Below are 26,366 nucleotides of genomic sequence, written 5' to 3' on the forward strand. Positions count from 1 at the left end.
GGGTTAACCCGGGGCTATGGTAACATTCACTCGCCCATGTTGAATCGTCGTCAAGAGGAATCGAATCCCCGGTCTCCCACACGGAGTACAAGAGCTATAACCACTAATCTAGTAGGGCGCCCATCCTATATCTCTGAATTTAGTGTTGCTTAAATCTTGTAGCTAACTATACTATAGCTACCTTTACGTTCTTATAATTTCACTTAATTCCAGCATCACACATTGCAATATCTGAAGTGTTTTATCATTGTTCATCTTTAGAATGGGCAGCATGTAGCTATCTAGTGATATAATAAGGGAAAGAAGACCTTAGCCTGCCCTGTTTACTTGATTTGTCGTTTTTGTGCAAATTTATTTCTGGCACTTACTAAATCAAAATAACAAGACAAGTACATGTACATAGTAGATTAGTACTTCTCTTCTCTTCGCCCACAATCAGGAGGTAAAGTAGGTCGCCGTACGCCAATGGAGTTTGGCACGGCGCCCCATTTTAATTGCGAAGATAGTGAGTAAAGTCAAGACTGCTTTATTTTAAAACTTGATACATTGGTATCATCATAAACTACTAACAGACTGTAATTTAACGTGCAGTTAAAAAATTATTTTACTTAAGTTAGTCTTTGTAATTCTATTAGTAAGATGCAATAGCTAAAAGTCACACATCTTTAAGAACTGTCAAGTCTTAAAAGTCCTACTTATTTTTCAAAATTCGTCGTACATATCGAACTGGTTGGCGCCTAATAAACTCTTTTTCTTGGAAGTGTCGAGCGGTTTCTAGCACGCTTGGAAGTAAACCCTCCTTCCAGTTACTATTTGTCCAGTTATTAAGCTAGAGTAATGGATGAAGAAAAATTTGATGGCATGCTCCTTGCTATGGCTCAGCAACATCAAGGTGGTGTTAAAGAGGTAGCTAGATGAAATACGAATATTATTTTGTTTTTACATTTCCAGGGGAACTTAAGCTAGAGAGGCCAAAGGAAATTATGTCACACTTTCTTATCGCAGACATATTGGAAAACAGATGCAGAAAAATTTCATTATTCACTAAGTTTCCGCCCTGGTTTTTGCAGTCAGATAATTGTCCCATAGTTCGTTTATTGAACCAGTGCACAACACAAGGTTCCAAAAAGCTCAAATAGGCCACCATCAAAAATATGTTGTGTTCGCGTCCTGAAGACCTGGCAAAAATGAGTCGAGTGGGCGGTCGGGTGTATTTCTTCCTGGGATTTTTAGATCAGAGGAAGCAAATTCGTTCCCAGGGCTGAAACAGTATAGCGACACTTGACATCGTTTGTAGATCATTTTTCGCCGCCCTGTAAACTGTCAGTAGCCACAGGAGTGCCCTAAAGGAATTAATTTTCACACAGATTAATTTTTGCAAGTTTTTGTCAATTTTGATAAATTAGTTTTGGCAGAAAAAATTTTCTTTTTGAAAATATCTGGCGATTTTTTTTCTGTTTTTTTTTTGGACTTACCCACTCTAGTTTTTATTACCAAAAGTTGGTCGGTGGGAGGACGCGAGCACAACATATTTTTAATGGCAGCCTTAAGTACATAAATATAAAAATAAATAATAAATAAACCATCAACCTTGCCCCCAGAGAGTTTTTTAAATAAAGCAATCAATCAAGACAAAAATAGGTGGAAAGTAATATCACCAAAAGCTTTTTTAAAAGCGTATATATAACAAAGAGGAAGTGATTCACACAATCGGTACATTTTTGGCTACATTTTTATGTTGGTTTATTTAAGCTGTTATATCTTATCAGAAACGTACGTTGTCTGTGACTCGGCTTAACTTTTGTATATAGTCATCCATAGCTTAAAAAATATGATTGACAGCTGTTCTCGCTTTCATGAACATGATTTTAAAATAATAACAGAAGGGATGTATAATAAACGAGTAAATACCCCACAGGCAAGGACATTTTTGTTGAGCAAACAGACATAAGATGGCAACAAGAGCTTCGATTGATAAGCGAAACGAATTTTCTTTTTTAGTTTTGTGAGTAATTATAGTAATATTTTATGCTCTTTTTGCATGTTTACCATTTCTGCTGCCATCTTTTGCCTGTCAAAATGCGCAGAAATCTGGGAGCTACTCATACCGCATCATAGTGAAATACGTCTATGGCAATGAAAACTAGGTTACCTGAACTCTACAAAAAGAAATGCTATTTTAGATCGCGTTTTAAAAGTTTAAGAAAGAAGAACGGCTATAGAAATGTTTTTTTAGATTGCATTTTAAAAGTTTAAAAACGAAAAGCGGCGATAGAAATATTTTTTGATATCGCATTTTGATTCACGAACGATTAAAATCTATTATTTAGCTAGCTTTATTACAACAAATTAAAACAACAAGTGTTAATTTATTTTTTCCCGTCAGTTTTTGATTTAATTGATGAACTAATACGGTCTTTGTTGTCTTCCAAAGAAGTTTTCTATCGTGGACGCCATGGTGTAATGTTTAATTTTTGTTCGTGTAGTCCACGAAAAATTGATCGTGAAGTCCACGACTGTTAAAAAAATACGCATCGTGGGCTATCGTGGTTCGTGCGTAACATGAAATAAAGACGAACACAGTGTTAACAAACCTTTTCACAGTACTGTATTGGTAAAAAATATTCAGACAACTTTTTCATTTCTGCTTGAATTATTCCTGAAAGGCAAACACCCTTCAAATGTCTCTCAACCAAGGACAGGCAGCTCAAACGACGACTCAAAAAAAGAAACTAATACTCCTTTAAAAAGCGGTTTAGAATAGGTGCTCATTTTGTTACTGTGCAGTGCGTAACTTGATTTAAAATCAAGATAAATGTAATATAAGTTTTTTTTAATGTATTAAAATTAAGGGTATTATCTTTTCATATTACTTAAATCCATTCAAAAATCGCCATTGGGTAATGGCTAATTTAAATCCATGACGAAAATGTTTTGATATCGCATTTTGATTCACGAACGATTAAAATCTATTATTTAGCTAGCTTTATTACAACAAATTAAAACAACAAGTGTTAATTTATTTTTTCCCGTCAGTTTTTGATTTAATTGATGAACTAATACGGTCTTTGTTGTCTTCCAAAGAAGTTTTCTATCGTGGACGCCATGGTGTAATGTTTAATTTTTGTTCGTGTAGTCCACGAAAAATTGATCGTGAAGTCCAAACAAACACCCTTCAAATGTCTCTCAACCAAGGACAGGCAGCTCAAACGACGACTCAAAAAAAGAAACTAATACTCCTTTAAAAAGCGGTTTAGAATAGGTGCTCATTTTGTTACTGTGCAGTGCGTAACTTGATTTAAAATCAAGATAAATGTAATATAAGTTTTTTTTAATGTATTAAAATTAAGGGTATTATCTTTTCATATTACTTAAATCCATTCAAAAATCGCCATTGGGTAATGGCTAATTTAAATCCATGACGAAAATGTCCTTCTAAGTTAGTGCAGGATTGTCCATGCAAACATTACTGTGTGTGAAATGTATTCTAATTTTCAGTAGTTGATTCCATTAGTTTTTGTTGTTGTTTTGTTGTTGTTGTTTTTTTTTATATTAAAAATAATTGCCAGTCCCCATATGTAGAAAGGCTACTTTATCTTAAAAGACCTGAAAAAACTAAAATTACAAAATGTTGCAATAATAATATGGCAAAAAAATTTGTTTTGCAAAAGATTATATAATAGTCCGTTCCTTGAAAAATCTTTTTGAAATACATTGGAATAACTGGTTTTCAAAATTTTTTGTTCTAGATTCCTTTTTTTACCTGGTAAAAATAAGTATTTATCAACTTTAGTCAACCCCTATTAAGGATAAGCAAAACTACCTTACCCCAAAAAGCCCTGCAATAAACAATTACAACAGTAACTGAAAATGTTATTTGGACTTTTTTAGCTGCTGAAAACATTCTTTGGTTTTCTCTCTCGCAAAACAGATTTCTTTCATGGAGCAGCTCCAGGTGTTCCACGTCAGGTAATTAATTTACGCTTCAAAGTTTATAGACACATTCTTTATTTGTGGCGAATTCTGGTAAACTGAGTACATATCCTAATATGCTTTTTGTTTTTACATTAGACCGTTGTCGATGCCATGAAGGAATTTGAAGATAAAGCTGAAACGGTAATTATTTTTAAGTCTATGTCTCTGAGAAGCGTTGCTTCTATGAAAGTTGCACTTAAAAATCATCTGTTATTTGGGAATGAAATGAATTTAAATTAAACCTTTAAGGGACCGCAATTAACAAGTGTTATTCATACAAAAAGTAATGCATGCTTTCATTTTAAAATTTTAAATTAAATTTTTGCAATTATTTATGCACTTCAAAGTGATAAGTCTCCTGAAAAACAATAAGACCTGAGTCGCCTTACACATGATCTGCAAAATCAATTCTTGTATAAGTAAAAATAAGCTTACTACCAAATTTTTTCACTTAGACACAGGAGTCCTTTCCCTTCCTTGCATCATAAAACCTTACATCTTTAGAAAAGAAAAGAGGTACTAAAAGAAAAGGAGGAAAGAGAGCAAAAGTTAAAAGAAACTAGAGAAAAACAGAAACAAAAGGAGGAGGCTGAGTTTGCAAAGATTGGCCAGAAAAGTGACTCTGCTAAAATCGAGGAAGTAACAGAAGAAGAAGCGCAAAAAATTATCGAGCAAAACAACCAGAAAGAAAATGAAACAAAGCCAACCGAAGATAAGAAGAAGGTAAATAATAAAGCTTTCTCTTTTTCAATGTGGCATGACCCTGCCTATAGCAGGCAGTCAAAAGGGTAGCGAGACTTACTGGACTTCATGGTTTTAATTTTTATTTAATAAGAATTTCTAGTACACCTGACATTTATTTTCGCCAAGCGTTCAGTAAAGTGTAAATTGGCTCGTATAAATTCGCTCCAGGGCCATTTTACGTAATTTTTTTTTTCTTTTTCAAATAAGTAAGTTTAGCGCTCGATTGATTGTGTGTCCACAAAATTCCGTTGTATAAGTTATTACGTTGTAAATATACCTTGTGTTGTGACATCGCAAGTACAGCTCAAAGATATTATACACAAAGTACACACTTCATATTAGGTCACCTGTTTCGTTGATGTTCCTGCATTTATATTCGGCCCAATTTTTTGTTTAAGGACACTGCTCTGCCCAGACCAATGAGAGTGAAGAAGGACTCTTCAACGCTCCTATCAAAATCGAGCACACCTGCTAAGCGAAATCGAAAGTCCAAAACACCCACAAAAAACTCAATAATTGAGGAGATTTCTCCAAGTAAAAGAATTGGCCGCCCGAAAGTAGAAATAGATGTGTCGCGAGCTAAGCAATTGATATCTCTTGGGTTCACCATGGGTCAGGTATCAAACGCTTTGGGGATATCCAACGGGACACTGCGACGTTTTCGCAAACTGAATGAGGATTGTAAATTGTTTGATGATATCACAGATCAGGAATTAGATTCTACTGTTGTAGCCATTAAAAAAGAGCACACGCATATTGGCGAGAAAAGATTGCTCGGTTTACTAAGAGGCCGTGGCTTGCGTGTCCAGCGGCAAAGGTTAAGAAGGTCTATTCATCGAGTTGACCCGTCTGGGCCGATGCAAAGATGCAACGCTGGGATAGCCAATGTAAATGCTCGAACATCAATGTCCGAAGGTGAACCTAAGCCTAAGCTAAGTCGACCTAAGAAAAGCGAAGCGCCTGGAATTCAAGTTCCTGCTAACTGTCCATCACCAAACGCCTTGTGGAGAATTGATACGGTTGGTAAGCTCGAACGATGGGGTATTGTCATAACGTTCGCCCTTGATATGTTCAGTCGACTGATGACGTTCATCATCGCTTCACATTCCGGACACAGTCACGGTAGCAACATTCTGACGGCCTTTAAAAACAGCGTAGACAAATATTCTTGGCCTAATATGATCAGTACAGACGAGAGGGACGAAAAAGCACACGTGTGGAAAGCCATGGTGGAAGAGAAGGGTGATATGTCTGTCGAGATGTCCACGAAACTCGAACGGGTACAGTGGATTACTATCATTAAAAACGATTTAAACGCACACATCTTCAACCCTGTTATTGAAACATTCACTGAGCTTGAACAAGAAGGATCGCTGAACATTTCGAACGAAACCGATCTTTTTTGTTTGCATTTTGTTTATTTACCTCGTATCAACAAACTGCTGCAAGACTTTATGACTGGTTATAACTCTTGTGCAATCCCTAAAGGTAGTGGTGCCACTCCTTCTCAGATATTTTATGCTCACAATGATAATACGGAAGCTGGAAGCAAAGACATTTTGCCGAATCTAACAAATACGACGGCTGTTGATATTGACCTGCAATGTGACTGTCCAATGCCAGTTGAAAAGCTGAAGGAGCTTTATGATCATGTTAACCCATTAGAACCTTCATCACAGAATGGGAAGGAGCTATACTACCGAACTGGTACCTTTGTAACGCAGTACCTGAAAGCTCTAATAGAAGTCGAACAAAAAGAACTAGATTCCAGCTCACTCAAAGAAACTGGTACTGCAAGCGATGAAATATCCTTTATTATTTCTTCTGCTGCGAGCGAAAGTAATATGAACGGCGAAATTGTTGACAATGTCGGTTTAATTAGCGAAGTCAACAGTCACGACGAGATGCGTCATGAACAACAAGGCGTAGCGGCAACACCTTACGAAATCACTGATGACCAGGCAGTTGTTGTAGCGTCATATAACGAGGCTGGGCCAATCGAAAACGAGGTTAATATAATTGCTAGTTATAATACTACACAAGAGAATTCACCAACAGATAGTAGCACTGATATGACAATCCCATGTGGTGATCAAGGTCCAACTTTTATGTATACAATCAACGTACCTGTGAGTAGCGAGACTACCAACATAGCAGACAACGAAAGTGTAGTGGAAAGCTTAGTGACAACACAAGTTGCGATCTCTACATCCTCTGATGTGGCGAGCGAAGCAGAAAGTGTAAATTTATTTATTGGTCAGTAAGGCTTCCTGTTGTTGTAAAGTGAAAATCTTGTGCTAGTGGAAATGTCGTTTCCATGAATATAATTCTGTAAATTATTGTTGTTGAGTTATTTATTTGTGTATAAAATTTAACATTGTAGAAATAAATAGTGTTGTTAAAGCAATCCTCTATAGTACAGCGTGTAATTTCCCACAAAGCAAGGTAAAAATTATTTTTAAATTAATGTCTCCTTTAAAGAAATAAAAATTATTGCCCTTCTAAAATTTGTCAAAAAAAATTATTTTTGTTAATGTTTATTCCAACCTTTTTTCGCGAGATTTAACAATAGGCAAGAGTGTTTATTATTATTTCTTTAATAACCTTTTGATATACCATAAAAATGTCAACAACAATAAAAGCCACATGGTTTTGAATCGATTCGAAGAGTTGGTAAACGAAATACTCCACGAAATCTTATACAATAAGAATGTGAGTGATATATAAAGGAAATCTTTTTCCCACAAAAAAGATAACAAAATAAATATTTCCCTAGATATATATAATATATTAAGTATCAAGCGGTTACAATATTTTTCGCGGGACCAAAAATACCGAAATCGTTAAATTTTCGTCCCTAACCACTTTAAATGACATTCCACAAACTATCTATGCGCCATTAACTGACTTAACTCGATTAACCAACTGCATTTTTGGAGCTCACTTGAGGATAGCAGAGCGAATGAAATTTACAGCTTTTGCTTAGTACGCTGCACGACCACTGAGATATCCGGACCTTGTAGAAAAGTGTCAAAATTTCTGATGTGTTAAATAGAAGGACTGTCAGTATTTCCTTAGAATAAGCGTGTTGTGTTTTTTACGATTTCACGATGTCTGCAATTTGATTGTTTTGGCTTAATTCAGAGATATGGTCGCCCTGAAGAAAATGATTCTATGGCTGAGTGATTTTATTGACGTAAGAAAACACTCTGTTTCCCACAAAAAAAAACAAGTTAATTTTTATATGAAATACTTTCTATGAATTCGTATTTGTGAAAATTTCTTGATTTTGGACTGCGAAATTTCATTTATAATGTACGACTTCATAAATTAATCCTGGGGCGGGTTAATTAGCGGTTTTGCTAAGGCATAGAATTAAAAACATTTTTAGGCCATTCAGTTTAATCATTTTATATAAATTTAAATATTTAGTTACTATAAATATGTATAATATGAGCAATTGAATTTTTAAAACCTCTAGAGGCAAAGATCTTCCATATGAGCTCAACTTTTTTTGCGATGATACGCGACATACGGTGATGTCATGGCCTCATGCGAAACCTTTTTAATAGTTTTGTAAGGACATACACCGAAGTTTGTTTCCAACTAAAATTTTAGATCTTTTTAACAAAATAATGGAGATGTTAATACGACTGTGCGAGAGCTTAAGCAGTTGTAAAACTGGCGAAAAAAATAATGCAACTTCTCCATTGTCATTTTTTTGGTGCAAAGTGAAAAAGTACATCTCTACCTTTTTTTATGCTGACGTACAATCAAAATTTATGTCATCTAACATTGAAAGAAAAATGTATGGTTGCTTTTACCTTGTTCTCATATTGTAAGTAATATTATAACAGGATGTCAAAGATTCCGATTCAGACGACGAAGATGCGAAAGGAAAAATGAAACCGAATATTGGAAATGGAGCAGATTTGGAAAAATACAGATGGGTTCAGGTAGATATGTTTTTGTAATATGCGCTTCCACTATAACTTCGAAATATAACGAATTTAAGCTGTCGTATCTTTTTACAACTTTGCCGCGCCTCTTTAGAATTCCTCAGTTCTCCTTAATTTTTAAATAGTTTCCTCAAAGCGGTTTTTTTAAAAGGTGTCTCCTCGCATCTCCTAAATTTGAGTTAGTATTCTAGTTTATTCAAGTACGTTTTTTGAATCTCTCATTATTATTTTTTTACTAATATTTTTTTATGCTTGCCACCTCTCACCTTCTATGTTCTCCTCAAATTTAAATTTGCAGTCTCCCGTCAAATCTTCAAAATAAATCTTTTACCAACTTTCTCCTCAAATCTCAATTTTAGTTTTCAACCTGTCGCATGTTTTCGTTTTAAAATACATAGAATGCTACTCTTCTACAACTATAATTTTTTCTTCGCTCATTATCTGTATCTCAATTGTCTGAAAAAGAAATATGAAAATCCCCTCAAATTTCTTTAATTTGTTTTATGAAAACAGCGTCATCTTCTCAAAAAAAAAGGCTGAAAATTCTCATCAAAAGTTGTCAAATCTCTTCAAATTTGACTCTATAAAAAAGTGGCAATCTATCTTGTACACAAGTCGTGCATTTTGTGAGGAATTTGAATATTTGACGAAAACTCATGATATCTACAGGACTACAATGCCAAAGAATTAAAAAGCGAAATTGGAGTGGGCAAACTGCAAAGAAACAGTCAGAACAATTCATTGCCATAATGTAACTTTTGTAACTTTGTATTTTAGACACTGGGTGATGTAGACGTAAGTTCTGTTTGTTTTCTTTTTTTTATGTTGCGTAAGTAAACATGGCAGGGTGATGTAAATTTTGTTGAACTAAGCTCTATTCTTTAACCAAGCTAAAAGAGCTTCTGTGTTTTTCTGATAAGATCTGACTGCCATTATTGATGTTGTGATATCGTAATTTCACTTGAAACGTTGCATGAACGTTCACAAAGTAGATCAGTTGATCAAATTTTACTGTACTGTATTAAAATCACGAAATTTACTGAAAATGTTGAGACGCGTATTATATCAGTTATCTGATTGCACAATCTTCCGGTGGTATGATAAATAAGTAAAGCTACTTTTAACTTTGTTTCCATAAAAATCCGTAATTGTTGAGCAACCGTTGTTGCGCGATTGTTGCAAACATAAAATAATTCTCTACAATATTTGTTGTACAACATCGTTGCTTTTGTTGCACAACGTGTGTTTTCAATAACATCAGTCACTGGTGTGCAACTGTTACTCAAAACTTATGGTAAAGAAAACCGAGCTTTTGTAGTACACTAATAAAAAATTATTTGAACGAGAGCATAATTCCCAATCATTGGAACCAAAATATTACGCTACATTTTGATGTGTCGTACTTTTATTTAGAAATCAAAATTTAACTGTTTTTGATTAATGTGCCTGCTCTTGGTAACTTAATTGTAGGGAACAGCATTAAATTTCAGGAAATTTCACTTCCCATTTTAATATATTACCACCCAAAACGTCATAAGAAAAACAAATATGGCTGTAACACAGCAAGCAATTCAACTTTCTTACGAAGAAGTGAGATAATTTTCTGGCTGAAGTTTCCGACATTAACTCTTTGTTTTTACTAACAGTTTGAATATTCTTTTGTGATGTAGTTATATGTTCCAAGTGGTGTAGCATTCCCTCTCAAATCTAAAGATGTCATAGTGGAGTTTCAACAAAAGGTACGCTTGCAGTTTTGGTTCAATTTTAGGTCATAATATTTTAATTCTCTGTATTAATATTTCCCGTCTATGCGAGACGGTCACGAAATGCCAAAGGCGATATATTTTATCCATATTCTTGCTGAATTTTCAGAACAAGCGAACCCGTGGATTATTCCATGGACTAACGACTAGTCTAGTATAATACTCACTGTGTGTCTATGATTCCATTTTTGAAATCAGATGTTTTATAATCAAAAACGGTATAATTGCACCTATAATGATACCCCTACCCGATTAAATTTCATTACTTCATGCTAACAGGTGGGCAATGATGCACGAAATATGCACGACAGCATGCTCCCAGTGAAAATTCCCACAGGCTAGCGACTAGTTTGAGAAATTACTACAACCTTGTTAATCGCTTTTACTATGCTTCTGTCACTCAAATTAGGTTAAATTGTCGTAACTGTTGCCTTATTTTTTTTTTAGCATTTAAAAGTCTCTCTAAAAGGCCATCCACCAATTATAGACGCAGAATTATACAACAAGGTATGCACCATTTTTCTTCAACTCTCTACTAGTGTACATACATGTGAACTGTGTATGCTATGGATGTTATACATATGGTCAGTTGTAAAGTGTGTGTGTGTGTCATAACCTGACGTTCCAAAAATACACTTTATATTTTATGAGTGGGAGGTATTATTAGGGCTATCAGTAAATGCAGTAGAAAAAACTAAAACTGTCTTTTTCAAAGTTTTGTTGGACTGGATTTCCGTGTGTTCACATATCAGGCTGCAGTGCAGTTGTGTCTAGAATAAATATTTCTTGCTTTTATGTACATGTTATGCATATTTTTAAGTTTGTTATTTTAGTGATTACAAGTTTTAATTTATGATTATGTATATTTATGATTTTCTTTCAGGTAAAAGTGGAAGAATGTTACTGGACACTGGAAGATAAAAAACTTATCCATATTAACCTAGAGAAAGTATGTGATTTTTTTTTCTTGGGCTTGCTGAGCAGATATGTTTCTCGATTTGAGTTTTCTGCATGTTAATTAAACGCTTTTGATTTGTGCTGTAAAATTAAGAAGGGTAATCATATTGCCCCAAATTTAGTAATACTATTTTATCAGTATATATTTATTATTATATATTTGAAGGGTGTTTTACAGCCCCGTTAGTTTTACTTGACACGTGGATACTTGTGTGTGTGTATAACATTCGTTATCAAGGTCTATTTTACCAGGATATCAGAAATATATAAAATAATTGACTAATGACTGCCACAAACGTACGGTCTAATAATCCAAACGAATGTTTGAAGCATGTTTCCAGAATGACTACTTTAACCGCTGTGCTTTTAAATCTGTGTTGGATTTACAAAGGCTATTTGGATAGAAATTAGAATTACCTGATTTTTCATCAAATTCTCTGTCATGACTGCAGGTGAACAAAATGGAATGGTGGGATCGACTCGTGTTGACAGACCCACTCATAAACACAAAGAAAGTCCAGCCAGAAAATTCAAAGGTATGTTGATATGCCAGTTGTAAATAGTTGTCACGGAATAAATAGGTTTAGAAACATTTCTCGTAAGTTTAGAGTGTGAAAAATAATGAGAAAGAAAAATGTACTGGGACAGTTGACTCGAACCATGCCTCGATTTCAACAGCAGACTTCGTAGCGTATATAAAAAACCTCGAAATTGGCTACGCACTATGTTCTGTAAGAAAAACAAAGACTCGATAATAATAGTAATAATAATAAAAGTACATGGAAGTTAAAAATTAGTCAGCTGAAAATTTTGTAAAATCATGCGATAAATGTGACCTCCAGGCAGTAACTACGGACTCTGAATGACCCATTTTCAAGTTGTCTGGGAGCTCAACTAAATCCCTATAGCAGGAATATGCAGAGTGACCGAGTTATAGATAGTTATAGACACTAAAAGTGAATTGTTATCTTTACTAGCTTGGTGATTTGGATGGTGAAACAAGAAGCATGGTCGAAAAAATGATGTATGATCAAAGACAGAAAGAGGTATATTGTTTTTGTCAAATGCTTGACTTTTGTTTGACAGTAGTGACGTTGCAGTATGTCAAAAATAATTTCATTCAAATACATGTTTTCTGATTTTAGATGGGAAAACCAACTTCTGATGAACAGAAGAAGCAAGACATGTTAGCAAAGTAATTAAATGCACATGTAACATTTTTTTGCATCCATAGGTGGAAACGCTTGCTCTGTTATTTTTCTTAACGCAAAGTAAAACGTTACAAGGTTGGCCACACCTACTAAAATCTTGTAAATAACCTTACAAAAGGGGGGCTCTCCTAAAATCTTCAAATAGGCTGACTTTCATTTTCTTTCAAATAGTACGTTTGTGTTATTTCATTTTATGTGAAATTGAGCATGTTTTTCTTGCATCAGAACTGATGAATTATATTCACATAGTTACTGCAATTTCAAATAAACAGTTTCTCTAACGTTGAAATATTAAAGAACTAGATTATGAGTACTAAAACTTCTAAAATACGAAATAGTTTTTATACTATTCTCCTAAAATCACCTTTTACCAGAATGAACTAAAATTACGAAGATTTAAATCTGTGGCCACACTGGTTGCTGATACATGTTTGTTTCATTTTTTTTAGGTTCATGAAACAACATCCAGAAATGGACTTTTCAAAAGCCAAGATCTCGTGATTCGCAAACATCTTTTAATGTGGTATTTTTCTTCCGATTTTCAGTTCGAAATGTTGTACACTTATATTTCTAAGAGAAGCACTCTTTTTTTTAAAAAAAAATAATTTGTTTTAGATTATTTGCAAAAGTTGTTTTTTATTTCATTTCACCCTTTCATCGTTATGTAAATAGTCGTTTAGCTTTTGTCTCAATTGACCTCACTTCCAAAAAAAGCTAAAAACCTGAAAAAAACAAAATCTAAATAAAACTTGTTTATTTTTTAAGTTGTGAAATTTGTTGGGATACTTCGGGTAAAGTTAGTGCTGGAATAAACATTTACTTTTTAAAAAATATCTTCCGCTAAAACTAGCCATTGAACGAAATAAGGTGGCACTGATTCTGTAGAGTTCTTGTTTTTCGACATTTCCGACATTTATGTAAAAAAACAAACTGAAAAACTTTTATATTTTTTTCCGGTCAAGTGGACAAATTCTAACAATAACTAATCCAAATTCTTCTAGCGGTCAGAATATGCAACTCTAGCGTTAACGTTATAGAAAACCTGTTTTTAACGGAATTTTATTTTGTCTTCATTTTCGCGAAAAAGTATTTTTTTCTGTATTTGTCGGGAAATATCAAGCACACTTGCGCACAATACAAACCTACAAAAATCAGAGAGCTAGGATGCAGTAAGGTTTGTCGTACGATATTAAAAATACAATTTAACATAGGATTTCAAAATAACATATTTAGAAGCTTGGTGTAGATTAACCTTGGCAAATCTCTCAACAGCTATAGTTCTGAGCGGATAAGATTGTGACTTTCAGCAAGCGAGCTGGAGACTTTTGTAACTGCGGGTGAGTCATAAAAATTGACAAAAACTGTTCAAGGAAATGCGTGTGAAGTCTTTAAGTTATAAGTTGTGATTTTCATCGTCCTTCACAAGCAACAATGGAGTGTCAACCACAGGATAAAACCACCACGCCAGAATGTATAATACTGTAGCGATAACTAAATTCAAACACGCAAGATAGTGAGTTTTGGCTACCTAGTGCACAATGTGATATTGTTATATTACTATCAAGCACCCGGGGCACTTGATTAAGATTAAGTTTCTCGAATTAGATTTAATTCAGAGGAAGGGGAGAATATTTTTTATCTTTTTAATTATTATATTACTATATATTTCTTAAAGCAAATTTTCACCGGGTTCTTTAATGTTTTTTTTTTCTTTCAGGCTTCAATTAATCACATTTTTAATTCAAGCAAGTACCTCTTATAGGGTAAGATAAGATACAAACAAATTTAAATAATAAACCTGCTCCGTCCGTACCAAAAAACTACAATTAGATGCCGCCCAGTTCAAAAAATGCAATTAGATACCGCCCTTCTGGGCAGGTCAACCTCGTTCACAGGGCGTGTTATCGCTTTTGAATACTTGTCCAGACGTCCCTGGTGTAAAAAGGCATAAGGAGCCCCTGGGTAATAAAATGGGGAAGAGGCGCTTAATCGATGGGGGCTTATAATTTCAAAACGAGTGCTTGATTAAGAGGAACATTTACGGAATGCTGACACAAAGTGTGGTAAAAATTAAATTTCCGTGCTTCTTCTCCTAGATAATTTAGAACAAATAAAATCTTTTCAAAATATACCTGACGTGATGCATCCTAAAAGTACTAGGTTAACTGAAAGCGCATCTATGTCATAATCCAAACAATTCTTCTTCTCTCCGCATGCATTATAACCCCACGTGATACACTTCGAATCCAATATGGCTCCTAACAATATTGGACCTGGCATGAAACTAAAGCTTCGCATAATCAAGAATTGTGCTCCTAGTGCAAACGACCGTTGATTGTCTGGAACACACCTAAAAAGATTTTTAGACAATGTTTATTTTCTGCTGGTAATATATGACAATACCTGAAAGAATATAAAAGTTTCTTGTCCAAACATCTGACTAGTTTTCATCTTTTTTCTTCCACTAAGGGTTCAGTCTAAACACCTTCGTAACCGGTGCCTATCAGATTTCTGGAGAACACTTTTATGCCGTACACTCGAAATAAAGTTTTTTTCCGACTTAACTTTTAACTCACCTGAGCACCATAATTTTATGAGGAGTTCCAGACAGGAATGATATTATTATTGCCACACATATAATAACAACAAAGAGGAAGAAATTTTTACATCCACGGTCACACTTCCCAAATGTTGCTCGATTAACTAAAGATTGGTCCATTTTTATCATCATCATTTTCATTACATCCTTTGGACTCATTCGATCGGTTCGATTGGTTGAGGTGTCGCGCATCAAGTTTGGGTTAATGGGAGCCATGAATACAGTCTTATTAGTTGACCTGGATTTAAGTTGGGGTGTGATGCAGGAGCAGTTTCCAAAATATGGAAGCTAAAAGACATAATTCTAATCACATAATGGCTGACTTCCACTTGGTGAAATAGTTCCCGGACAAGAAAAACTTCCAACATGTGCATTAAAATAAGTATACAATATTATCTGGAATTTCTTCATGGCTTGGACGGATTTTAGAACTTTTTTAGAATTTCCCGGAAAATAAATTGCTTCCAGCCAATAAGAAATGCGAGAAATACATCACGTGTATAAACATCTATATTAAAATACCCGTATACGTCTGTCAGCCTGTCACGAGACTCACGCAGTGCGGTATAAAAAGGATGGGTGAACCCGTGGATTTTTCCACGGGCTAACGACTAGTTGGAACAAATTGCAAAAAGCATTGCATCCAAGATTGCGGCTGTTATATATTAAAGAATTTCTGCCCCAAAAAAATATCTAAAATAAATTTTCTTGTCCAGAAACTATTTCAACAAGTAGAGATCAGCCTTAATGCTCCTCTAATGTTTTACCCTAAAACTTGCTCAGCAGACGTTATTCCAAAGACAAACATGATACGCAAAGGCCAAAAAAAAATCTTTTAAAGAAAACTATTTAAAACACGCAGCTCTTCCAGCCACAAAATCATTTAGTTGCTTCAATATATTACCTTGTCTTCACCAATCAGCATAACTGTACAGCCAGCTAAACATGGTGAGTGATATGTAATTCCGTCAGATCCGCAAATGGGTTTGTAGTCCTTCTCAGTGCATAAACATTTTTTGTTGCATGTTGAATGAAGCGAGTCTGTACCAGTGCTGGAATATTTAAAGAGAAACAATTACTTTGTGCAGGCGAAACCGAAATTTATAAACTCGTTCGAATTCGTTTTTTTTTAAGTATTTAACCACCGAGAACATTCAGGTTAAAGACTTACCCATCACTTCAAAATAATTTTAATTTTTGGGGACGACTTATCTCGATAAAACATTCACACTTTTAACGATTGTAACGGTTGTTCTTTTTTATTCATTTTTAAACATTTTCGTGAATATCATCTTTAAAATTATTTTGTGGTTACATAATTTTGCGAATTTGGCTAAAATTTGTAAAATTTAATACCCACAAAAATGTTATTTATTACAAAAAGATATACTACCTGTTATGATAAGGAACCATCACCCCAGCCACATTTGTGTTACTGCATCCAGGTATAAGAAAAGAGAAAGAATTAAAAGCTGTCAACATTGAGATGATGACGCAGATCTTCGCCGCAGTCTTAGCAGCAACTTGCACTTTGAGTTTCCTCATCATCAGTGAACCAGTTATTATGCCGACTAGAAGGAAATTAAAGATATACCTGTCATGCAATCAACTTTTCGTTCAATTCATACAAATGCCAACGACGTTCCGAGGTTTTTTGACCTAGAGTTGGTTTCACGAGACTGTCAAATCTCATCATAGAAAGAAGAAAAAGCTCTGAAAAGATGATTTGGACTAATACTGTGTGTACTCCACTTACTTATCATTGCTGGCAACAATATTACGCCGAGCCAAATACCAGCTTTCTCTTGAGGAACTCCAAACTTTAGAACGAGAATTTTAGCCAAGAAAGCTACCAAGCCAACTGCGTATAAGGTTTTCACAGTAATTCCAAAAACAGACAACATGAACACCTTGTTAAAGCAAATTTTGAAACATTCTTTGACATATCCTTTGATTGTATAATTAACCTGCTCGTCTGAGGATGGCATATGGCCATTTTGAATGGATTTTTCGCGCTTAAATCTTCCGTTTTTCATTTTCCTTGGAAACAGAACCAGCAGGAACCCAGTAATTATAAACATACCAAAAAGGGATACAAAACCTAGCCACCAAGCTCCTATCCAACGTGGGTCTCTTATGGTAAGATTTAAACCTTCGGGCTAAAATATAATTAAGAATATAATTAAGAACAGCTATAAGAATGAAATGTACGAAAAAAAGAAAAGCCTAGAATTCGAATTATTGTTCCTCTTACCTCATCTATGTTAGTGAAAGTTCTTAAAAATGAACCTCCGATAACAAAACCCAGACCAGGTCCCATCATGGTACTAGCAAACCATATACCAAGATAGACAGGTGAAGCACGTGGAGAAACATTCTCATCAAGATAAGTTGGTCCTTGTATTGAAAGCATTTAAATTGTGATTTTAATATCTTTAGATCATTTTTTGTTGTATACATGTTCATGTCAATAGCGACAACGCACAGGCCCAAAATGAACCAATATGAACAATTTAGAGATTAAATATTTAAATTAAAAGCATAAAAATTTACCCAAAGTGTACAAAGGAGTTGTCCCAGCTCCCATTATTAACTGAGCGACAAAAAAGATAGCTATGTACAGGATACTACTTGCTTCTGTGACACATTTTTTCTCCAGCAATGACATTGATTTATTGGCGGAGCAAACATCAATTTCATTGTAGCCTGTTGGTTTGTAGTCACCGATGAGAAGCTTTGGAAGTGCAAATAATAACACACCACAACCTGTAATAACAATTCTTAGTTTCATTTTAAAAAGCATACAAGAGACGTCTCCACAAATAGGAAAAAAAGAACAGAGGAAAAAAATCTCAATCATAATAAAGATGGCAGCGTAATCGGAACTTTGATTGGCTGTTTTGAAGTCTGACTTGTGTTTACTGCCATATACAGGCTTTGTTACGAAACAAATTCTGCTTAACCGAGCCGTTTAAATGGAGACCGATTAGAATTTTAATAACTTTAATTCATCAGCCACATAAAAGTGTGTTACACATACCGGTGACTATTGCTCCCACACTCATCCATTTTGGTTTGTTGCCACGCTCTCCAAAGAAACTAACCAACGTCACAATCAAAAGGGCAGAGGCGTCATTTCCCGCCACTATAAATCCAGAAACTTTACTTGAAAAGCCAAATTCCTTTTCTATTGTTTGTAAAGATACCATGACAACGCCGTTCACGATAATACCTGCAAATGAAGTAAAAGAATAGGCGTGTCAACAATACTGGTGGAAATGCATTAATAAAAAACAGCTAATTTTGAAGTTTGTCCTTATAAGAAAATATGCAGGCTATTTCTATATTAGATTACCGCCTTTTGAACTTGTCAAAACTAACTCGTGAACGATTAGAACGAACTTAGGCTCTCAGGTGATTTGGTTAGATCCAAACTCTTAAAATATGATAATTATTGCTGATGTCAGCATGAGCACTTTCCTGAATGTCGGGTCCTTGAAGATGTTGATTTTTTGTTGTGAAAACATCTATCCACCTTGCTTACGTGTGTGCGCGTAAGCAAGGTGGATAGATGTATGATAGGCGTTGTTATCCTTATTTTTTTAAAAAAAATTTGTCGATTTTTCAACTTAAATTTCAAACTGTTGTAGCATATAGTAATTCAAGCTTTAAAAATGATAAGTTTTAGACAACTGTTGTTTATAAAAGCACGAAATTAATCCTAAAGGATTATACTAAACAGATAAAGATTTACCTTGAGCCACTGATGCGACCGCTAAGACTGCTAAAAAATAATTCACGTGGTTAAACCGTTGTAACCAATCAGGTCTCCACGATCGTATGCCCATGCGCAAATCATTATCATGAACTACATCGTCTTGCGCTGTTTTCGATTCCGTGGTTTTTGGTTCCTCTCCGTTAAGAAATTTCTTGTCGTCTGCCATCCTTCATCAAAAAACAAAACAAGACGGTACCAAAGACGAAAAAATAAATACAAATTATATCTAAAAGCGGCTGCAATTGCGGTTTACAACAAGAAAGAAAACGAAAGAAATGTTTGGAGTTTCGGGATTGTTATTTTTACATAACTTTTAAAACTTTGACGTTTTGCATATCTTTTCTTTACATACTGCATTTTAATATTACTTTTAACACTGTATTCATGTTTACATCAATGTTTTGTTTACTGAGCCAAGAAAGCTAAAATAAAGTTTGTTATTTTTATTTTAATCTTTTTGTTCGCAAAAAATGTGAAAAAAGACATCAAATTATCGTCTTCTCATCTTTTCTTCTTATGTTTGGTGTGCAGATACCCTGAATGCTTGATCTTACGGAACTTGCAATAGATTCAATTATACTCGCTCAAATCCAGATAAGCGTTTCCTTCCATTAAACTTAAGTAAAAGAGCCCCTTCACTGTAAATGGACATCCCGGGACTCCTAATCGAGAGGCACAGTTTATTAGGAGAGGGAGGAAGGGGAGAAAGGAGGTACCATATAATACGTTGAGAAGACACGACGCAGTGGTTTAATCATAAGTTTTATTAAACGTACAAAGCTATTTAAACTAAAATTAAAGATTACAAACGCCTTTTAGGTTAAGGGTGCATCATAAACGAGGCCTTATACACATCATTTACATGCAATCACGAAAGATATACAAATGTTTGAAGTAATCATTTGCTATTACGAAGCTCATCAAAATATCTGCGGTCAACATTACCGTAGTTAACAAAGCCAGCGTGTTTACACTTGCCAAGGGCTAAGCTATCTCGCTATTATAGCTAAGCTCATCAGAGTCTTCCGTGTATACCCTTACACAAGGGTTAGAGCATAGCAAGGCGATCAAATATTTGCCTTGTTTATCAACCATTAGTATGATGATTTGCACCAGAGACTTTTGATGAGCAAGAATTGCTATATAAACAACCCCTGCATGTACCACTTTGAAATGCTAGGTGGAATCTCGTTCCCAAATACTTGTGAGATAAACTTTTAAAGTTTCGATGTTTATCTCAAAGAGCTCTGGGAGGCAAGAATGGAGCAATTTACTCCATGTGTAAAATTATTATGTAGATTGGCGAGGTGCATTTATTTTTATTGTCGTGTGATGCATGTATGTTTTGACGTTGTTTTTTTAAGGGTCGTTTCTCACAATATGTCTTTTATCATGTTAGCCTGGACGTCACTTTATAAATTAAAGCGTTTATTTCTAGTTCTACACATAAGCTCAAGCAAAAAATTGATCAAGTTCTGAAATCTCCTTTAAGATGGACTTTCTTTATTTTGTGAAAATCTGGCTCTACCTCGCTGTCGAGTAAAATTTGTATAGGAAATATACTGAATATATGTTGGTACACATTGCATGCAAAAAGTCTTCTAAAAAGTTTAAAAATATTCGTAACGCTGTAATAATAAGTTTTTTCTACAAGCTGGAGTATACTTGACTGATCTTATGAAAAATTACCGATAAAAAGGGGTCACTGTTAAAATAAAAGAACTATCTCCTCACCTGAGTTAGCTGAGCTCCCCGCATGCACAATGCTGATTTTGAAATTAGTCACATTAATTTAAGATTTACAAATCTTTATTTCAACAGTAATTTGTCCGTATTTTAAGCCAATTAAAATAAGTTGGTCGCTCATATCAATAGCAACCTTATTCCCAGTCTTTTTTTGCTTAAGTTATATAACCAATGTTCTAGGTTACATTTGGTAGGCATAGTTTGACAATTTGAACTGGTGCCGAGGTTGTTGATAATTTGTGTTTAATTTACATGACTACATTTGTACAAATTTGATTGTTCAACAGATGTTAATAAAAATAGCATGCAAATTTGAACAAAGGATAGTTTTATCTACATTCTTATCCTAATACAGTATTACGACATAAAAGCTCTGCCGTTTCATTTTAAGTTCTTGATATGTAGATCTATTTATAATCTAACAGGGATTAACAAAGATTTTTATGTTGTTCTAAGCACAAAAATTTATCTTAAAAATACCTGATTTATATATTTTGTTACATCCATACTGACGTATATAGTTTTAATGCGAAAACTATTTCCGAAGATTTTTTTTTAAATGAAGAGAAGGGCGGGACAATGTATATGTTTTATACTAAGATTAGTGCGCAACGTTGACAATATTACTAAGTTCTACCATTATCAGCCATTTCCAAATACTGGCAAAAAACAAAGCGTATTTTTTTTTTGTTCTGATTTAGGGACATCAAAACAGCATTTAACATGATGATAACTGGACATTATGACAGATTTGTGCCACGCAATTTCACCTTTAGCACTACATAAAAAGCTAGTTAAAAGTGTGATAGCTTCGTCTATAATAACACATATACACCATAGGAAATACAAACAAAAACTCAGTACTCTTTAGATTTTTGATAAAAACATTTTAAAATAGATTTCTACAATTAATTTTAAGCTAAGTGTGTGTGACCATGGTATTTTTCCCAATTTTTGCATTGACACGATACATATTATTATCATTATTATAAGGATGGTGTAGCAATCAAATATCAGTTTAACTCGACTTCAAAATAGTATTCAATACAATCAGAACATGCAATTAGCTCTGGTCATCTCATTATTAAAATTTTCACATTAAAACACAATAATAGTATAGTGACAAGATGAAATACCAAGCGTTGCACGAACAAACTTTTTCATATCTTGGAGGAAAAAATTGTGTTTTTTCTTTTTTTTTTGTTTTTTCATTTTAGTGTCAGCGCATTTTTGTGTTATTGTTTATTTCACGACAAAGAAACAAAACGTGCACTAAACAAATTAAACTACAGCAAAAGTTAAATAAATAAATAAATAAATAATCATGCAGAAGAAGTAATTTTATTGGAGGAAACTCCATTGGACTCAATACACAAGTTATCCACACCAGTTTTGTAGAGTAACACTACTTTACCTTCATTACCTTCCTGAAATAGTCCAGCCGCTTTTATGATGCTTTTACATGTACAATTAAGCGATGCATTTAGGTACAAAAACTAAAAAATTCAAACCTGTCTGACTTTTTTTCTCTCACAGCTTCACACACTGTGTATCTGCAGATATGCTTATTAAAATACTCCACAACATAAGCAATCAAAATAATTAAGAAAGTATGGAAAAATCAATTAAACGCTAAAAAATATAATTTTTAAAATACATTATGTTGCTTAGAAACCAATGATGTTCATTAAATCTATAAAGTATTATTTAAAGTGCACAAGTAATTGAAAGTCTGAAACATCAAGACACCATATTAGAAGAGTATGTGTTGGTATTTGTAAATAGAGAAAACGTTACCTAAATTAGTTGACCTTTTTCCTACACCAATAGCTGGCATCATGTTTTTTCTAATCTTCATATACATTGGGAATCTTTTTTGATGTTATCGTATAAAAATTTAGGCAATTAATTAACTATAATTAACGCAGGATCCATCGTACATTTTTATCTTCGTCTTGATAAATTTGGATTGCAAATATTTTTAATAGTTCAGTATAATTTTCTTTATACCATTCTCTATTAAAGTTCAAAGTGCGTTGTAAGATTTTTTTGATTTTAAACGTGGTCAGAGAACACACATGTTAAAACAATCATGGTCTATCTGGTTATTCTGTTCTTGCTCTGGTTTTCGCCTTTTCAGAAATATCTCATGAAGTTGATTATATTCGTTAATTGAATGATTGATTTTTATTTTTCTAATTTGTAGAGTGCAAATTAGGCGTTAATTTGATTCTGTTGGGATTAGTTACGCCACCCCTTTTTTAGAATTAATGTAATTCGTAATTAACGTTTCAACGCTCCGTGCTTTCAACAACAAAATCTATGGTCTATTTTTTTTTTTTACACAAAAGTCAAAAATTTCGGTCTCTAAGATAACTTATGGGATAACGTGTGAGTAATAATAGTGCGTTTCGACTCACCCTCGTCCCGGATTTTTTTTGCCTTTTTGATAGGAAGAAGGCGAAAAATCTCTCATATTAAGAAAGCAAAAAACACTGCGGACGAAGGCGCGTTTTGACCCTCAATCTTTTAGATAAGGTGGGAATTAATTTAGGGCGGAATTAATTATTTCTTTTTTTTTTTTTTTGACAGTCCGATAACTTAAACCTCCAAAGAAGTAGAATAGTTCGAGTTTTCGAATTTTCGAGTTATCGAATTTTCGAGTTATCGAATTTTCGAGTTATCGAATTTTCGAGTTTTCGGGGTATTCAATATAACTTGAATTTTGACAAAAAATAATAACCAGATCAAAAGTGTGTTTTTTTTCTTTTTTACTTTGGCAGTCAAACACAAACAAATATGCATCCTGTACCTTACAGAAGAAAGAAAATTTGATGTTGCAAACATTAATTTCGATATTGTTGCTTGAAGTAAAAAAAAAAACCCACCAAATAAATAAGCACCCAAGATTCTATAACAATACATTCAAAATATTGTATAATGATTAAGATGGGTGAATATTTCACAAAATATTTAGTAGTGGGCGGTTACATAATGAAAATAATAAGTAGCCCACAGTTTCGTTTGTCCTTTATAACGCATTTCGTGTGTCCGTAGCACAAATACAAAATCGTGCAGAGCACACAACACGTAATTAAAATATTTTAATATATAATATATATATAACAATAGCATTTATTATCCCTATATGTTTTATATTAACCCACTTATTACAAGCTCGTGAGCTTGTATTAAAACGCAAATGTGTCCTACCTTGGAGGAAAGAATACGGAAGGAGAAACAACTCTTTTAATTCTATTGAAACACTGCGTGAGGTTCTAGCAGGTGTCTGTATAGAAACTTAATTTGAAATTTTGGCGGTTGTGTGACTAAATTATTCGTGAATAACAATTCGCAACTATGATTGGTTATAAAAACAATTAGATAATTTGATGATGAGTTTGATAATATTATCAAAACAAGAAGATATATTGAAATCGGTAAAATTTCTGTTGTTCTTATGTTAAAATAATTAGCGAAGAAGCACATGCTCGACACTTTTGTAAACAAAAAGAAAAAGTTTATATCTCGTTTTAAAACGACGTTCTGTTATAAGAAGTTATTTCTTTAGTTAGAATAAACATTAATCCAGCACACATTTTGTCGGCACTCGTCCGGCGCATATCTATCTATATTGTTTTTCTTGATCAAAGTGGTATACTCAAGCCTGCGAAGAAAGGTTAATATCATGGTTAAACGCTTACTTCCAAACGTATTGTTGAAGTTTTTAACAGCAATGTTTACCGACTTATATTAGGCACACTTTCCATACAAATATCACGTTCCTGCAGCGTGTTACAGTTAGATTTCAATAGAAAAAAGTTAGCCCCTATTAAAGGAGAATATGGAATTTGATCCTTTTTTTGCGAAAAAGACTCGGTCGAGCACCTCACGCACTGATTCTTTTGAAATTAAAAACAATAGAAAATTCAATACATTTAAAGCGTACAGAAATGAAGTTGTTTCTCCTTCCGTATTCTTTCCTCCAAGGTCCTACGTACAAGAATGGAAATTTTTGCCTCTCTGAACACCGACACGGGAGTCGTCGTGTGTTCGAATCTCATCTTGGTAACTATTTTTACTTTTTTTTTCTTTTTTCTTTTTTAAAAAGATAAGACAAGTGTTCAAAACACTTGTTTAACTAACTAGTAAAGAAAGGTGTTTCCACCAAACTTTTTAAAAGTGAATGTAGGCAGAATTAACTGAATTAATGAATTTCGCAAATTTTGGGGTTTGTGGGTTTGTGGTCTTTCTTCTTCCTGTCAGTCGGTTCACCCAAGACGGACCCATCTCACAAATCAATTTTGAAAAATAAGTGTGTAACAAATATTATTGCGTATCTTAATAGTAAAATATGTCGTGTCTAACTTCGTAACAAAAATCCCAATTTGATAGACAGCTTTTTGTAAACTTTATTCGCGAGGTTGTTTGCGTATATCATACGTCTTGTTAAACTTTTAATTTAAGTTCGTCCACATTTTAATATTTCCTTCGTTACCAAGCCACAATATTCATATGACTAAGTTTTAACCGAGTACAAAGTATTTTTGTTTGCTGTAAAACTTCCCTATCAACAAAATCCTGTAGTGTAAATACATGCATCCGTTATCATAAAATGTGAATAGAACTGTTACAACTTAACGCACTTGGTTTGCAAAATATCTTTCCAGATACCTTACGAATATAGAGCTGGCCGTGCATTCAAAATATTTAAAACGTCATCACTGAATGCAATTTTTATTGAACCTCCCGATAGAGAACTTCAATATTTTTTGTCAACAAAATACAAACCTTCAACCTTCAGTTTAAAATCATTACCAATAAGATACATGTTGAATGCGTTGAAAGCAAACATAAAACACCCTGGCCACACATTTGAAATTCATGAGCGTTGAACATTTAACTAGTGACATACTGTGCCTAGTTAAATGCGCCGCCCAACAAAACAAAAAGATAAAGAAAACATAAAATTGTTTTCGCATAATCGATTGTTGCAACGAGGAAGATTTTTGAAACTAGTGTTCTAATATTTTACATCGCAGTAAAATAAATATAAAATTCTCAAAATATAACAACAAAAAAGAACTTTTTCGGGCTGATTGTTTAGTTCTGAATACAAATGGTGTATTATCTACCTTGTCCCCCGGAGTATCTTTCCTTACATCGGGACAGCGATAAGAAAAGAGACAACAGACGCTGGGAACGAGGTTGGTGTATCACATTAATATCTCAGTCGCGTTAATGCAGTAATTTTCACGCATGTTTAAAAACACACTTTTTTTGATACATGCGATTTAAATATATAAACTTAGCTTGATCTATATTAATATTTCGTCCAACTCTACGTTTATTTCCTGCATAACAATTTGATCAGTTTTGTACTACATATTAGTTCTAGAACTTTGGACAACTAAATCTAAACGCCACAGTTTGCCAGCCGAATAGTAAGTAACACTTGTTAACGAACGTGTTAACTGACATTCATGACAACTAATTAATAAGGTTTATCTTGGAGGATAAGAATAAATATATCAGCGTTATCATGAGAGGAGTAGAAACTATTGAAGTAAAATTTAGTTCGGATAGACAGAATATTTGGCGTAAAATTTTGCGAAGTTTTTGAAAATTTTCGAC

At 33.9% G+C, this 26,366-nt stretch overlaps 3 protein-coding genes across 5 annotated transcripts in view; 1 reads left to right on the top strand and 2 right to left on the bottom strand.

Annotated features, from left to right (window-relative positions):
* LOC130644183 (hexosaminidase D-like) overlaps window positions 1–26,366 on the bottom strand; it is a 56,033-nt gene that overhangs the window by 7,989 nt on the left and 21,678 nt on the right. The gene's annotated exons all lie outside the window — the stretch shown is intronic.
* Window positions 719–13,228, top strand: LOC130644179 (nuclear migration protein nudC-like). Of its 2 annotated transcripts, XM_057449681.1 has the most exons (13): window positions 723–906; window positions 3,892–3,969; window positions 4,072–4,116; window positions 4,480–4,698; window positions 8,577–8,675; window positions 9,456–9,473; window positions 10,349–10,417; window positions 10,889–10,948; window positions 11,325–11,390; window positions 11,851–11,934; window positions 12,376–12,444; window positions 12,544–12,593; window positions 13,059–13,228. In XM_057449681.1, the coding sequence occupies exons 1-13, from the start codon at window positions 838–840 to the stop codon at window positions 13,108–13,110; spliced, it is 978 nt and encodes a 325-aa protein (XP_057305664.1). In that variant the 5' UTR covers window positions 723–837; the 3' UTR covers window positions 13,111–13,228. The 2 variants fall into 2 exon arrangements, with proteins under 2 accessions (XP_057305663.1, XP_057305664.1); XM_057449680.1 differs by lacking the exons at window positions 8,577–8,675; window positions 9,456–9,473; window positions 10,349–10,417; ... (4 more) ...; window positions 12,544–12,593; window positions 13,059–13,228 and adding an exon at window positions 5,118–7,126 and having other exon boundaries at window positions 719–906.
* Window positions 13,770–22,346, bottom strand: LOC130644180 (solute carrier organic anion transporter family member 4C1-like). 2 transcript variants are annotated; one of them, XM_057449683.1, is made up of 11 exons: window positions 22,244–22,346; window positions 18,963–19,153; window positions 18,249–18,440; window positions 17,762–17,974; window positions 17,463–17,605; window positions 16,965–17,367; window positions 16,602–16,779; window positions 16,113–16,260; window positions 15,186–15,496; window positions 14,742–14,959; window positions 13,770–14,100 (listed from the first exon to the last, which is right to left on the bottom strand). In XM_057449683.1, the coding sequence occupies exons 2-11, from the start codon at window positions 19,150–19,152 to the stop codon at window positions 14,003–14,005; spliced, it is 2,094 nt and encodes a 697-aa protein (XP_057305666.1). In that variant the 5' UTR covers window position 19,153; window positions 22,244–22,346; the 3' UTR covers window positions 13,770–14,002. The 2 variants fall into 2 exon arrangements, with proteins under 2 accessions (XP_057305666.1, XP_057305665.1); XM_057449682.1 differs by lacking the exon at window positions 22,244–22,346 and adding an exon at window positions 20,721–21,693.

The sequence above is a fragment of the Hydractinia symbiolongicarpus genome, chromosome 5 (assembly GCF_029227915.1).
Source record: "Hydractinia symbiolongicarpus strain clone_291-10 chromosome 5, HSymV2.1, whole genome shotgun sequence".
Classification (NCBI taxonomy): Eukaryota; Metazoa; Cnidaria; class Hydrozoa; order Anthoathecata; family Hydractiniidae; genus Hydractinia; species Hydractinia symbiolongicarpus.

What these genes read in the sequence shown, in the direction of transcription:
- LOC130644179 (XM_057449680.1), top strand. Translation starts at nt 838, where the DNA reads ATGGATGAAGAAAAATTTGATGGCATGCTCCTTGCTATGGCTCAGCAA. An exon ending in CTCCAGGTGTTCCACGTCAG is followed by an intron (nt 3,970 to 4,071) that starts GTAATTAATTTA and finishes TTTTTACATTAG; the next exon opens with ACCGTTGTCGATGCCATGAA. An exon ending in TTGAAGATAAAGCTGAAACG is followed by an intron (nt 4,117 to 4,479) that starts GTAATTATTTTT and finishes TTACATCTTTAG; the next exon opens with AAAAGAAAAGAGGTACTAAA.
- LOC130644180 (XM_057449683.1), bottom strand. Translation starts at nt 19,152, where the DNA reads ATGGCAGACGACAAGAAATTTCTTAACGGAGAGGAACCAAAAACCACG. An exon ending in AACTCCTTTGTACACTTTGG is followed by an intron (nt 17,606 to 17,761) that starts GTAAATTTTTAT and finishes TTTCAATACAAG; the next exon opens with GACCAACTTATCTTGATGAG. An exon ending in TTTAGGATGCATCACGTCAG is followed by an intron (nt 14,101 to 14,741) that starts GTATATTTTGAA and finishes GTTTGAATTTAG; the next exon opens with TTATCGCTACAGTATTATAC.